Source organism: Pogoniulus pusillus, chromosome 6, assembly GCF_015220805.1.
Source record: "Pogoniulus pusillus isolate bPogPus1 chromosome 6, bPogPus1.pri, whole genome shotgun sequence".
In the NCBI taxonomy this organism is placed as follows: domain Eukaryota; kingdom Metazoa; phylum Chordata; class Aves; order Piciformes; family Lybiidae; genus Pogoniulus; species Pogoniulus pusillus.
The window spans coordinates 7,590,986-7,606,177 of NC_087269.1; the positions used below are offsets into that span (position 1 = coordinate 7,590,986).

General features: G+C 38.1%; 1 protein-coding gene across 1 annotated transcript in view; it reads right to left on the reverse strand.

Annotated features, from left to right (window-relative positions):
* FHIP2A (FHF complex subunit HOOK interacting protein 2A) overlaps positions 1 to 15,192 on the reverse strand; it is a 38,339-nt gene that overhangs the window by 10,006 nt on the left and 13,141 nt on the right. Inside the window, exons 4-14 of the mRNA XM_064144325.1 lie at positions 14,577 to 14,681; positions 14,139 to 14,261; positions 9,627 to 9,920; positions 8,729 to 8,925; positions 7,471 to 7,585; positions 7,291 to 7,367; positions 6,987 to 7,179; positions 5,676 to 5,845; positions 4,590 to 4,733; positions 2,814 to 2,904; positions 1,025 to 1,168 (exon numbers count right to left, since the gene is read on the reverse strand). Of these exons, the coding sequence (XP_064000395.1) occupies positions 1,025 to 1,168; positions 2,814 to 2,904; positions 4,590 to 4,733; positions 5,676 to 5,845; positions 6,987 to 7,179; positions 7,291 to 7,367; positions 7,471 to 7,585; positions 8,729 to 8,925; positions 9,627 to 9,920; positions 14,139 to 14,261; positions 14,577 to 14,681 (1,653 nt within the window). The remainder of the gene's footprint in view (positions 1 to 1,024; positions 1,169 to 2,813; positions 2,905 to 4,589; positions 4,734 to 5,675; positions 5,846 to 6,986; positions 7,180 to 7,290; positions 7,368 to 7,470; positions 7,586 to 8,728; positions 8,926 to 9,626; positions 9,921 to 14,138; positions 14,262 to 14,576; positions 14,682 to 15,192) is intronic.

Below are 15,192 nucleotides of genomic sequence, written 5' to 3' on the forward strand. Positions count from 1 at the left end.
TCTACTGCATCTGTAGCAACTTCAGCTGCTAGCACAGGGAGGGTAATCTAGACTTTCAGGGTGCACTTTCACTAGCAAGAAAAGTGATCTTCTTGATCTAAAGCAGCAACTCTGACTTGGCTACCTTAAGCCCAGACTTTAAAGAAGACAAAGAAATAGTAATTTTTCACACAAAGCAATCTCCTTTTCACCTCCCTGAGCCTGCTTCAAACTAGCACAACCTTTCCCCAGAAAGCCCGAATTATGCAGCCTGCCTAAATACAGAAACAAACATCAAGAAAATTGACTTCCTTTAAATTCCCTTGTACCAATATGGGTCTGTCACATGCCTCATTTTCTCAACAAGAGACCATCAGATCCTATCTCATTTGTTTGCCTTTGGCAGCTATATTTTTATTATTTGAAGACAATAAAAAAGGAAAAAAAATAAATGGCAGATTTGAAAGGATACTTTCTAGGAACTTTCCACACACTAAAACCAGATTAACAATGAAAAAAATAGGGGAAATGTTAGCAGTGGTAGAGTAAGTTCTTGTCATCTTACACAGTGATGCAAACTGCTTCCAGAATATGATTTCAGATTGAAATTCACTGAAATGTGGCAGAAAGTAGAACAGTATTTTATCTGTTGAAAAATGTGTATGTTTTCTAAGTGTAAATTCTAGAAAATGGAAGCAGAATCAGCAGTGCTAGCACTGAAGGATAAGATACTGTCTTACTCTCTTCTTTCACTTACAGGATATTCTTGTCTTGTTAGTTTAAATTATATTTCTGGCCAAGAAAATATTTGGTACAAAAAAGATGGGTCACACAGATAAAAGAGGTTTTTGTTCTCTGCTTTTATGGAGAATGCAATCATTATAACATCCTGCAACGTACAGAGACCTGACCCTGGACATGAACATTACACAATAACCTGATAAATAGATGTCAGAGTGATGGCAAACCACGGAGCCTTGGAGATCAGCCCTTCAAGTGGCAGTGGATGTATCAGAAATGGAATTCATAACCTCTTCTTCCTTACCTGATCAAGAATCCTGCCCATTCTTTCAAATAAGACTTTCAAGAAGTGTCCTTCAAAAAATGATGCTTCTAAATTGCACTTTTCTATAGATCTGGGAGACCCAGGCCACTCCCACCGTAAGCAGATGACACAATAATCCCGGAACTAGAAAAAAGGAATGAGGAAAACACATTCAAACCTCCATGTGAATGGCTTCTTTCATTTAATAGTCCCTACACCTTGAAAACATCATCTGTAGCTACATGAAAAATCAAAGCCCCAAAAGAAAAGTCATTCTAAAATAAACATCATTGGTTTCTATGTAGGCACTTCATTTCCTTTTTGACATTCAAGCTATTAGGATAGTTTCAGAAACACAGGTGGAGGAGAATAAAGCTCCCTCAAAGCAGCTGGGGCCAAAGCACAAAAGCAAAGGCAACAATACACATCCTGACCAGGGTTCGTCTAAAGTAGAAACTGCATTCAGATACATTCTTGTTGTCAGTACATTACCATACTTTTACCATATTATGTGTATCTTATCTTTCTATCCAGTCTCACATGTGTATGCAAGAGGTAGAAATGAAGAAAATACTTTGGGACATACTCTTCTCTTTGTCTCCTATCACCCATCACTATCTTTCTCAACCTCCGCCTCTGATTTGCCACGTGCTTCCTGACCTCTCACTTACAAGGAATTATACCTTGAAAGTTGCACAGGTTATAGCAGTGAAATTAAGGAGCACAGGAATCAAAAAGTAAGAAAAGAGAGACAAAAACAGACTCAGAAATTCTTCACTGCACGTAGCTTACCTATTTGTGCAGACTCTCAGAAATAGAAGTATGGAAGCAGAACAGCTATTTGGATGTAATAACAGCAGTAGGCAGGGCTATTCTTAGGGGGAAAATATTTTAAGAGTAGTCATATCACTGTCAGGAAGCGACAGAAATCAATTCAGCTCCCTAGTAATTCCCAGAAGACTCTTCTTTCCCAAGGCATGAAAGAAATAAAAAGCTATGTGTTTTCTGGCATCCAAGCATAGAACATAGGGGGATTTTACATCAACCTTTGTTTCTTTACTTTCTATTTTCTCTTCCATTTCAGCAGAGACTACAGATACATCTAAGCTTCCTATCTTAAACTGCTGATAGAATAATTCAGAGGTTATGAAATTTTTTAAGTACCTACTACATAACCTACTGTTACTCCTTGGCATAAATTGTTCTGTTCTAGAAGATGCACAGGGCTTCAGTAAGAAAGCTGCAAACAAACAGCGATTGTCCTCTGACAAAGAGAACTTCAGATGTTTGTAAAAACAAGACCCACATTTATGTCAAAACAGTAAATCATAAAGCTTTCCCTACCCACCAAAACTCCCAGCCTCAAACCTGAATGCCTGAGGCTGCACATTCCCTGTGATGAGCCTTTATTTTTGAAGTCCTAGATTGCATAACTCCTATGCAGCATTTTAATTTCCCTTTAGTCCTTTCAAACAGCTTGGCAGGCAATTCTCCAAGAGAATGCAGATAAATGCAAAAGCAAATTAAGAATCTATCTGCAGTTCAGATCTTCTCTCAATGTATTTATTGTATGAATATTAATGTCATCCATTATTCCCACTAGGGTAACACAAGGTGGATTCAACGTCAAAGCATCTCCAAAGGTAAGTATTCATTAGAAAATAAAAACTGAATTTCCCCATCTTTCATTACCAAAAGATGCATTTTCTGGGGCTACTTATAAAACCATTTGTATATTCTCAGAAGCATTTCAAATTCTCAAGGACTAAAGAAGATTTCACTGACTTACTTGTCTGTGGGCATCTCTGAGGTAAGTGTCATACCCTGTACCCTCCACATGATACGATGACTTAGCTTCATCGGGTACAAGACAGAGAAAACTGAAGAGAAAAAAATGTACATTAAGTATCTATAAACCAAAGAGTACCAGATCAATACTTTCTCATCATCTGTAGCAGTGTGCACAATACTGAACTGTCTGGCCAATTAATCCCCAGATTCTACCATTCCATTACGTGGAGAAGAGAGAACACAAAATCTATTTAAACACACCTATTCTAAATACTGTTTGTAATACACATTCCAGACCTTTTGTATCTAGCACTAGAAGTAAAAACTTCCATGGAAGCATCTTCCTGAGAATTAGCAGACTGAACGGAGATGAAAAGGAATATTCATAACCAGGTCAGGTATTTGCTAAAGGTTAGACTACATCTTACTAGAACATATGGAAAATTTACTGGGGAATAAATGAGCCAAAAGAGAAGCAGAATTACAGTTAAAATTCTTCTTAAGCTACTGCATGGGCAGTTTTATTAACCATAGTTTGTTGTGGTAAAAAAATAGCTTCTAAGAACACAGAAATATTTGCATATAAATGTTCCAGTTTCAAATATCATTGCCTCTGCCCAGGTATGTAGTGCAAATATTATATGTCCTTATTACTTCAGCAATATCTGACCTAAAAAGCATCAGGAAATTCTGAATCTCATTGGAGGGGAACTGTCTTCTAGTGAAAAAAAAAAGAAAAAAGCCTAAAACTTCTACACAGCAAAATAAATCCCAGTCTTTGGGCCCTGTTTCTACATTTCAGCTTTCTCCATACACCTAGAACTGCTGGAGTCCTGTTAAGATTTATGTGTAGAAATAAGCAGTAGCTAACTTCTTGCACGGAATTCGTTTTACCTGATAAAAAAATACACATTTACAAAACACTGCACATTCTGAAAATGCTTCTGTTCACTCATGGAGATTACACAAGGTGAACTTAGGAGAGTGTTCTTCCTGTCTTTGCTCCAAACCATGTCTACCATCAACTATATGTAGCAGTACTGGGGCGAGGGAGGGCAAGAAATGATGATGCCATTCTATGCTATCTACTGGCTCTTCACTTCCTTTGGCTAACATCTTTGATTATTTCTGGGTAAGCAGATAGGTGAGCACTGAAATACCAGTGCTGTTTTGCTACTGTGTATTAACACAACAAGCAGCATTTGTCCTAATGCTAGTTGCTAAGAGAATTACCATCACTAAGTTGCTTAGAGCACAGCCTGTCCTCTTTGTGACATCCAATCTGCATTCATAAAGGTATGTTACAAGTGACAGAGGTGCCCCTTGATTTTCAGGTAACAGAAGGTTATCTCTAGCATGGCAAATATGTCCTTTTATACATGTGTTTAAGGAAGTTTGAGGGTTATTTTTTCCCCCACTAAAATATTTATGGCAAGACTCCCCAGATCGAGACATGTAACAGCAGTTAAGCACAGCAAATATTTCTGAGTAAAGAAAGTTTTATAATCAATGAGGCTTTCAGCCTGAATTTGCCTGGACTATTAGCTGCAAAGCTCTTCTATTTTTTCTCATTTACATTGAATTATTTTTAATTATTCTAAGCTCTAATCTTTCAGGAGTAGCTTTCTGATAAAATGCCACATAATTTCCTTCTGTGAAGTCATTTTACCAGCTGGCACAGAATAACATCCATTAGAGAGTACATTTGATTTGAACAGTGTGTGCAGACACCCACACGGTCAGAGATTTCTTTTGAATGTTTGTTTCAACTTACCTATTTACAATTTTGTGAACTTCAGTCTTCCCATCATTCTTTGGATGTTCTGGGCTGACAGGTGGGGAAGCACTGAGCCACTCTTGAGCTGACAATGTGTTATCTGGAGACAGATCGGTAAATAATGGATCTTCTTCTAGGTCTCTGTGAGATTATATTGGACAAAACCAATCATTCACAGAAGGTTATGGAAGGCAGGAAAATGTCTGGGTCAAAAGACATGCTTTTTGGTTTTCTCCTCTGAACAACCAGCATGTTTTCCAGGACACTATCACATGTACCTCTTTTTCTAATGAAGCATCAGGCTTTAGAAATACACAATAAACTTTGAAGAAAAAAACCATTTCTTGATCTGAACAACAGGGTAAATACTGTACACAATTACTGCATTAAATCGCTCTTTAAACACAGATTTTACATGAGCATAGCCCAGGAAATAATAAAACTATTTCAGATGACTCAGCTGGTGTGGCTAGTCCTCACCCCTCAATCAGTAATAAATAAGAGTCACAAGAGCATTGGAACAGGCTGCCTGAAGAAGCTGGAGCCTCCTTCCCTGGAGACTTCCAGTGCTTCTTCCTGTACAAGCTGACCTAGGTGAATCAGATTTAGCAGACAGGTTGGAATAGATCCCCAGAGATCCCTCTTGCCCCTGTGATTTCTAGTATCATAGAATCATATAATTGTCAGGGCTGAAAGGGACCTCAACAATCATCTAGTTCCAAGCCCCTGCCATGGGCAGGGACAGCTCACACTAGATCAGGCTGCTCATAGACACATCTAGCCCAGCCTTAAAGATCTCCAGGGGTGAGGCTTCCATCACCTTCTGGCCAACCTGTTCCAGTGTCTCACCAACCTCATGGTGAGGAACTTCTTCCTAACATCCAATGTGAATCTACCCATTTCTAGCTTTGATCCATTCCCCCAAGTTGCTAATAATTTCTGCATCACTTTTTGGAAATGGATTAATACACACAGCACCCAAAGTGTTATCTATGCTCTTATATATATATTTGTTTCAATTTTGATCTAAACTAAGGATCTGAGTTAGTTACTGTGAAAACTTCACTTAAAAAAGAAACTTACACTGCTCCTGCAATCTGTCCATTCTCTACCACATCTTTATCTTCTGGACAGAGAGGCCTATATTCCATATAGTTTCTTTCTTCTAAATTTCTCAGAACCAAATTATAAAGAATGTGCTCATTGGGTTTCTGCAAAAGGTGCTCAAACATCCGTAAAGTCATTATGCTGATCTGCAACAGAAAAAAGTACATCTTCAATAAACTGATGCACCACTGCATTATGCTTTGTTTGCCTTGCATCTGCTTTGCACGCCCAAAAATATTGCAATTCTTATTTATATCATGGAAGGAAGCAAAAATCCTAAGAAAATTAATGAAGAATTCACACACATTTGAAAATCAGTGTGTGGATGAAGTTTTTTTCCTGTAAAACAAGAAGTGTTCTAGAATCTGCCAAAATAAAAATACAAAGTACTTTCAGAGAACTTACAACTTAGCTTTCTATATTACAATCAGATCCATGCTGGAAGATGGTTATCATTGTGCAAATGAGACACAAAACAAGACAAAGTTAGCAAGAAAGACCCAAAATGAATCAAAGTAATACTGGGATGTTACAACTAGATTTCTAGGCTACAATTTTGACATGGAGACATTATGCAGACTTTTAAAAGGAGACTGACTTTAAGCAATGCAGATTTAGGTTTAAAGGCAGCTTTAGAGTGCCTTGCTTTGCAAGGATCAACTGATTTATACAGACAACTGACAGGATGAGCAGGTAAGCATACTTTAAAAAAAAGCAAAAGGATGGTATTCCAGGTAGGTTTTATTTGAAAAAGGAGAGGATGAAGGTTGTTTCATGGGAAAAATTAACCAAGCAGCTCCCAAGGAGGGATTTTACTGATGTAAATTATTTTAACAACGTTTACTGTGTCTAAAGTGCTTATATCTCTTAAGTGGCATCAAGCAGATTCTCTGATCACGTTTACATTATATAAAACATTTTTAACAATACCTTATGGAATAATATAACAAAAATGATGCCATATAGCATTGAACAAAGCACAAATTAAAATGCAGTTCCAGAAACATATTTTGCCCTATCTTACAGATGAGCAAATCTAAGTAGATACACATAGGGGACAAACGAATTTAGGAGAGGATCTTCATTAATGAGAACAATATGTTTGCTGAAGTAAACAGCCTGGCTTTTGTTTTCTAAAGGGAACTTTTAGCCCTGGTAATCAGACTCTCTCCCTTGGCAAGAAAAAAAGTCAGTTGACACAAATATGAAAAGACCTCACAATGACATTTTTACACTCTCTATGCAAGGCAGAACTGGCCAGCAGGCACTACCATTACTACTTCTCACCTCATCAGAAATATGATCACAGTGTTCAATTAGCCTATGCCGCAATGGATGTCTGTTGATGTCTGTCAAAGTTTCTGGCTCCCTGTGTTCTCCAAGTATAAAATAAACTACTTCCTGCAGCAAGACATCTGAAGTCACTTGTCGAACAACGCGATGTAATAGTGCAGTTGATGTGAGGATTCCAATCTCTGAACTGAACAAAACATTTCATGTCAGGTATGCAGCAGATCTCAGCTGACAGAAAAAAGCAACAGTCAGGCAGGCTTGGATTCTGTTCTGCTGGGTCTTGTAGGATGCTACTCACGTTTGCATCAGCTGGGGTTCCATAACATCAATGAAAAATCGTTCCCGCACAGCTTTTGCCATAGCAACAGCAGTAGTCTGAAACAAAAGTACAAAATGCTATGTCTCCAATTCAAAAGCTAAGAAACAACTGGGGCTATTTATTTGCTGACTACATTTATAATGTGTAAACATTTCAAACCTTTTGTGCTTCTTTGATGAGTTGATCGCAGTAGTCAAACCATGAAAGAAATGAAATCAACGCTCTTTTCCCTGGAAAAGCAGATGCATCCTCTTTGTGGCTATAGGAATCCAAACTAGGTAACACAGGGAGATATACTTTAATTTACCAGTAATTCCAGAATCTTGGACTTCATTCTTATTGACCTCTACAGAGCAATTCATAATCTACTTGAAATGAAGTGAATGCAAAATAGCTTTTCTGCTGGTCTCTACTAACCTGGCAGTGCTGTCATTCTACAGGTTTTCAGTTGCATGCTAAAGGATATGCAGTATGTACAGCAGAACTCTGCTTGGTTAAGTATTTCTTGAGTCAGAAGGGAAGACTCATTATCTAGTCTGCTCTTCCAAGAAACAGATGAAAGAAGCTCAATAATTAACTCCCATAATCAGAGAACTATAAACTGAAGGCAACTGTTCGTCTCTACTCTGTAAGCAACCTCAGTCAAGTTCACTAAAACCACACAGTGTATTCCTGTATTTGGTCATATAGCTCAAAAAAACAAAGCATCTCAATTTAAAGACTCTAAGGAATAATAAATTCACCATTTTCTTTAGCAAAGCAGTCCAACAATTATTTATCTCACTGTTCAAAGTTGTGGATTTTTCCCTTCTAACTTTGATCTCTGACCACCAGTAACGTTGGTAGGTATTTGCCTCAGCACAAATAGATTCATAGCAAAGAAGGCAGGGCATGGAAGAGAAATGTTTTGAGAATCTAACATGAAGGCAGTTAGGACAACAAGCATGTATCTTTTGCTTCCTGTTGATGAGTAACTCTTTCCTTCTTCTTTTTCACTGTGAAAATTTGGCAACAAGTAGCTATTAAAATACCCTTCCTGCTCCCTGCAGCAGCTTAGAGTGCTCACTGTGTAGAGTGAAATGTCAATGTGTTCTACAACCTTGACCTGTGAACAAGAACACAACCTGTACGTGGTACTACAGCTACATCACTGCTAACTGGTAACGTAATTCAGTGGAAAAACTCGCCCCCTGAGGAATCTCTGCAAGGGACTGGCAGCCAAACCTGGCCCCACATGAGAAATCACACGTACATCAGATGCCCAAAGTCACACCCCTGCACTGCAGCTGGCATCTCAGCTCTGCTCTTGAGACTTTAGCTATGAATATTTTATACATCTTATCTACCTACAGAAAATGAGTTTCAAGGAGGGGTGCAAAGTCACACTGCATAGTAAGTACAAAAACAAAGTTCTTACCCCCAGTTAATTGCCTCCACCGTTTCAATGTCTAAGGGATCCAGTGACTGAGGCAGGGCTTTGTAGAGGGTGGCCAGCCTGTCTGTCAACAGTTCACATAAACAAGTGCTTTGAGTCAGGCACTTGGCAGCTGCTGGTTCTGGCAAACTCACCAAAAGCATGAGGCCTTCACAGGCCTTCACTGCTATCCGGCCATCCTGGCAGAAGGGCATGAAAGAATTAATCAGAGGGTGAATGAAGCTCACTTGAGATCAAGAAGCAAACACCTCCCAAATAAATTCCTTCCATTCTCCCACAGTGAATGAATGCATTTATTTTTGCTGCCTTTGCAGTCATTCAAACTTAGCTCTAGTGAATTTGGATGGTACAAAATAAAAGAATCTTAACCTAAATCCCTGTCAAAATACTAAGAACGCAACAGCAACCTCCAGGTTGACAGGATTAGTGCTGTAGGTCAGCTTAAATGCAAGGTATTAGACAATATAAACTGGCACACAGCAGTAACAAGGTGCATTGGTAGATTTGGTTTTCTGCTCTCAACACTGCAGTGGCTATTACAGTCTTTACCTAACACCTCTCTAGTTTTTCTGAACAAATCTGAGTTGGAAGGATGGAGCTGGCTAAGGTATGCAGCATCCCATGTATAAATTGCTCAAAACCCTGCTACATTTCCATCAACAACCTTAGTACTCATTTTCTAAAAATAGTAATTTCACTTTAATCTTAAATTGGCAAAGAAAATTGCCCAATTTACAAAAGCTGCTTGAAAATCTCTTAATAGTTAAAACACAGATGTGTAGATATGTGGGTACTCACTCTCTCTGCCCACTTCATACAGCATCCAAACTATTACATTTTATCAGACCAAACAGAGCAAAACAAAAATCCAACAACTCACAGGACTTTTGGTGAGGTTTAGTAGAGAATTCACTAAATTGTAGTCTTGATTTGGACAACTAGTGGAGGACTCGGATGATGATGTGACATTTAACTCATCCAGACTGAAAGAGAGATCATCTCCCTGCTGCAGGAGGTCATCATCCTTCTCCATTTGCTCTGCTCCAGCAGCACCAGGTATTTCTTCAGGCTGAAGAGGCTGTCCCGTGTCTGCTGTCAGAGAGTCTTGGCCTTTCAGCATGTCTTCTGTGATTACACTCGCTGATCCCTTAGAAGTCATTGCTTTTAACTTATTCTGCAAAGCATATTTGAAATGACATGGTTGAAATTACTCTTCACCCTCAAGCACAAATTTACCAAAAAGCTAATTTTTTACATAAGCTTTTGAAGCAGTTCCCTACAAGGTTTGGTATAGTAACTCTGCAGAATGTATTGGGTTGGGGGGGAACGTGGGAGTTTTTAAACCTGAGCATTTTAAATCTGCTTAAGGTTCTCTAAAGCCCTGTACCATTTTGCCTCAAGGCTGAATATGCCATTTGCATCTTTTTCTCCTCACCACTTAAGGCACACATGCTCTTGATTTGATCACAATTTGATAGAAGTTCTACATTTAACTTCTGAGGGCACCTTTAGACCTTAACACACTACTATAAAACATCCCTTTCTAGGTAAAGGCCTCAAGTTTGTCTAATATCTGAAATACTGTTTGCATTTGGAGTAACACAAAGTCATTCTGAACTTCTGGAGAGTCACTCTTCAACAGGAAAGGGAAAAAAATGTATTTTATGACAGCAACTCTCAAGTTGTGTTTCTCAAGAAGAAAATGAGTAGATTGAATGAACAGAAGATAGTTAGCATTGGATATTGTTACAGGTCACAGATAATCTTCTTGGAAGCTAGAAAGCATGTCTGCTTAGTTCAAAAGAAAGCAACTCATCTGTCTTCCTATAAATCTCTCTCCAGCACATAAAAAGACATTTAAATTTGAGCTCTGTGATAGCAAGAAGAAACTCACAGCCAGGCAAGAATTCATTGTTCTTCCTGCATAAGCACAGGTGAATAATATTTTATTAGAACCATAAATTAGACTTTAGTACAAGACACTTTTTCAAGTGAGTACTGTAGTGAGATTATAAATCCAAATGGTTCCCACTCTCTATGATAACATCAAAATTATTACAAATATATTTCAAGCATTAATAATTTAAGAGTAACCATTTGGGGTTAATGGCATTTAGTACATACAAACCAGCAGGGACTAACTACATGACATTTTCAGGCAGCAAACTAGAGAACGACTGTGAATGCTTGCTTGATTGATGTGTATTCAGTGTGGAGAATTTGTACTGAACATTGTGGTACACTCACAAAACAGACTCCCAGGAGAGGCAGCCCAGTGGTAACAGCAGCACACTGCATGCTATACAGTTAGTACGATTTTGGATTACAACAGAAAAGTGAATTCCTTTTAACACTGTGAAGTGTGTAAGGCTACAAAGAGACTAAAAGGTGTCTCTCTGAACCGTGTCTGTCTATCCCTACATCTTCTAAAGTCCTCCAGCATCCTCCTGTGTATTTTATCAATACACAGGAATATCTTAATTACATAAAGTAGAACTAAAGGCTGTTGCTGGCACCACTGAAGGCACAGGCAAGGCTGCCAAAGAGTAATAATGCTTTTCAGGAAAAAAAAGATAGTGTTTTGTAAAAACCTTATTGGCTCATATATTGGCCTAATACCTCATGTCTGGACTTTTCTGTCACTTGCAAAGCCATAGTTTGCATATCTAAGGCAGTGGTGAGCAGACTTAATATATACAAATGCCCCTAAAGATTTGTCCATAGCTCATTCCTCTTACATTGGCAGGTGACACAAAGCAGTCTGTACACTGAACAACACACAGGCAGAGGTTTTTGCATTTATTTAAGCTTCCTATTGTCTCATCATGCAATTCTGCAGCTTAGCTGCTCACCTGCCTCCTGTAAAGGTGCAAAACAGGATCCTGAATGACCTAACAGCAAAGGGTACATAAAACACATATTCAATGCTTTCTGCACAGTGCAGTCCTCTAAGTGAATTCAGCATCGACAGAGAGCAGACAATACAAATATACACTTTTATACTTTCATTATATGTAGTTATCAGTTTCAAAATCTCTGGTGGATGATGCTGTGTCTGAGTTCTGACATCACAGCTAATGAGAATCTCTACTTAATTCATGGTGAGAAATATAAAGATGGTAATTTGCAATAATAAAAATAGAAGTGAGAAGTGAAAGTACTGTTCATTTTATAAAATGATGGTAGAAATTTCTGACTAACACGGTATTAGAATTTATTTAAGGTGTCAAGAGCAGAAATTGAAGCACAAAGAATCAAATGCACCTTTCCATGGGACAATCAGTTTCAAGGAGTATCTTGAGTAAGATGGGATGAGATTAGATGAGATGGGGCAACAAAGGAATGGATGAATAAAGAAAAACATGAGGTAAAGACTTCAGCATTAAAAAAGTGGCTGAGACAGAGGTGGTAAGTCCGATATTCCCGTGCAGGCTCTTTCTTGATACACAAGAACAAGGAATACTCAGTATAAAGAAAAAGCAACAAAAAATATTAGTATATATGGATTTAAAAGGTTTAAAAAAGTAGAATGTAGTTCTGTTGGTTCTTAGTTCCACAACTTATCCATGAGATACAGTTATGCCATATAGCCCTATGGGTTCTATCAACCAGGTATTAGGTATGGAATTGTACAGAGGAAATCCTGGTTTTGTACATACTCAGGTTTTAAGTTCATAAAATGCTGCAGAAACTGATCAGGAAAAGTCAAAGAAGGAAGTAAAAGTACCAGATACAAACAGGTTGCTTTGGAGAGAAGTATCAGCATTTCAGCTTGTAAATGTTGGAGATGTGAGAGAGAAAGGCCATGCAGAATTACGTAAATTTACCCTTTTGTGCACTGGGAAGTCAGAAACAGCTATCAAGTCACAATAGCGCCTCTAAGAGGCAGAGATGTAAAAGACCAGGATATTCTCTTCTAATAAAGGACAAGTCTACACCCAAACCACCATATCAAAAGTTGTGAAGATGTATGTCTGAGGCTGTGACATTTAAAATAATGTTGCAAAGGAAAGAGAAGCTACAAGAAATGTTCGTCAGCTTGCCTGAACTCTATAGACAAACTAAAGACCTCTCTACAATTTCGCATCATCTGCTTTTCCATGTCTGATTCTTAATATTGCTATCTTGCTATTTTGGGAAAGAGCTCCAATGTCTGATAAAAGAGTGGAGGTTCTTCTGGTTGAGGTTCTCAGCACTGATTTCAAGGGACTTGAGAGACTTGTCCCATACTCTGTATATAACATACCTAGTCATTTGCTTCTGAATTCTCCTACTGTTTAAACACTAACTTTTCACTTCTTCCAGCATTTCCACTGCTGTTACAACTACATTGGCAATCAGGGTGGTGTTTAATTAAGGTAAAAATAAACTCAGGATAGATCCTTTATTACTGACTTCTAAGTATATTCATATACTCAACAGAAAATAACATAGCAGCCTCTGCTGCTACAGATCATGTTTGCAGCAAGCTTGTAAAATATTCCTGAAGGACATTATATCTACATCTTTTCACCTATGTATCACATGCATAATAGATACTGTGTCACCACAGGAAACATCAAAGCAGGAGCAGAAGGTGTTTCTAAATGGACTTTTATAAATTAAAACTCTGTGTGGTCCTTCTAAAAGAGAACAGAAAGCTAGTCTAGAAATTCTTCTTCCACTCTGATTTCATCAGTGCCACATGTTAAGTTCGAAGAGGGAGTAAAGATATTTGGCTTTCCTACAGAAAGAAAATACTGTCATACTGTAGACTGTGAGCTGGCACTGCAGCTAGACCATATGTGCCACTACCAAATCAGGGCTCAGTCCTGCAGAACACTTAGCAACTTGCAAAGTTTCAATGCCCCATGCAATCTGTCTCTTAGTCTTTGTTGCACAAGACAAAACAAGAAATCTAAGGTCTCCCTCACATGGTGCTCTACATTACAATTCATATCCCTACTCCAGAGGCACTCTCACTACAAAGGTTGAGGTATATTTGTGAGTCTTAGTAAATTCTAGTATAAATAATCAAATGCATCAAGCCTGTGAAGCAAAAAGAAAACAAACACAAAAATTATCAAAGCAAAAAAAAAATCACAGTAAATTAAAACTAAGCCATGAAGCATGATAAGATACCCCCAGGTCTCTTAGACTGTGTCTGTGACACACTAAATGCAGTCATAGAATAACAGAATGATCTGGGTTGGAAAGGACTTCCAAAGGTCATCTAGTCCAACCCTCCTGCACTAAGCAAGGACAGCCTCTACTAGATCAGGTAGTTCCGAGCCTTGCCAAGTCTGACCTTGAATACCTCCAGGGAAGGGGCCTTAACTACCTCCCTGGGCAACCTGTTCCAGTATTCCACCACCCTCAATATACCTGGAAAATTGTAATTTTATTTACTTACCTCAAGAAAGAAGTTGACCAGGTATGGGTCCTGCTTCAGCTTTGCACACACTATACAGAGAAACTGAATTTCTTCATTTTCCGTTGGAGTTGCCAAAACTTCACCACATAGCCTGATTAATTTCTGTCACATGAAGAAAAGTGAACAATTAAGACAGAGTAAGTTACAGCTTTTTCTAGGAATGGTGGACTGATTTTTTTTCTATGTAACACACTACAGTGCTGTATGATTATTGACTTAAACATTTACTCCAGAATTAGATTGCTATGAACAAGATTTCTTTATTACTTATGACTTGCATCACAGTGGCAGTTCAAGGCTCTTGAGCAGTTTCTTTATTCCACTCAACAATGGAAAAATTAAAGATACCATTACCTACAGCATAATAAGAGAAACCTGTCATGCAAAAACAGAGTTCACTTGAAATTTGAGCAGTACCTGCACAGGCCTATGCACGTTTATGTGGGGAAGAAGAGGTTGTCTTATTCTTCCAAGAAGTTTTGTATAAAAAGCCAAAACTTGTTGTTTCATTCCTGGAGGACACTGAAACAAAACAGATGAACAATAACAACGGCATAATAAATGCAGAGAGAAACAGAGGTGCAAATTTATTACACAAAATGGCTAATTGAACAGCAAACATTTAGCCCAAAGTAGTTTTATTGATATTAACAGAGATCAACAAAAAATGTTGCATCTCATTACCATCTTCCTTTTCAATTTATTCATACTTTAATTGCTCTACTGCAGACTTCTACCAATCTTTCCAGGAAACTTTTCTCATCAATAAAATGATAAGGAAAAATTAACTCTGAATTAACTGGCTACAGTGTGGCTGTATTTTATACTACTGTGCCACAAAATGCAGCAATCCAGTGAGTCAGACACACAAATACACGATGATAAACTACCAACATCTTCACGTCTACAAAAGGTTTTTTAAATTCATGAGCAATTAACCTTAGACAGATAAAGTATTTGTAAAAGCAGAGATGTTCCAAGACAAGACAAAGATCTTGTTTTCCCTTAGGTTCAGCAGAACATAAATCACAAA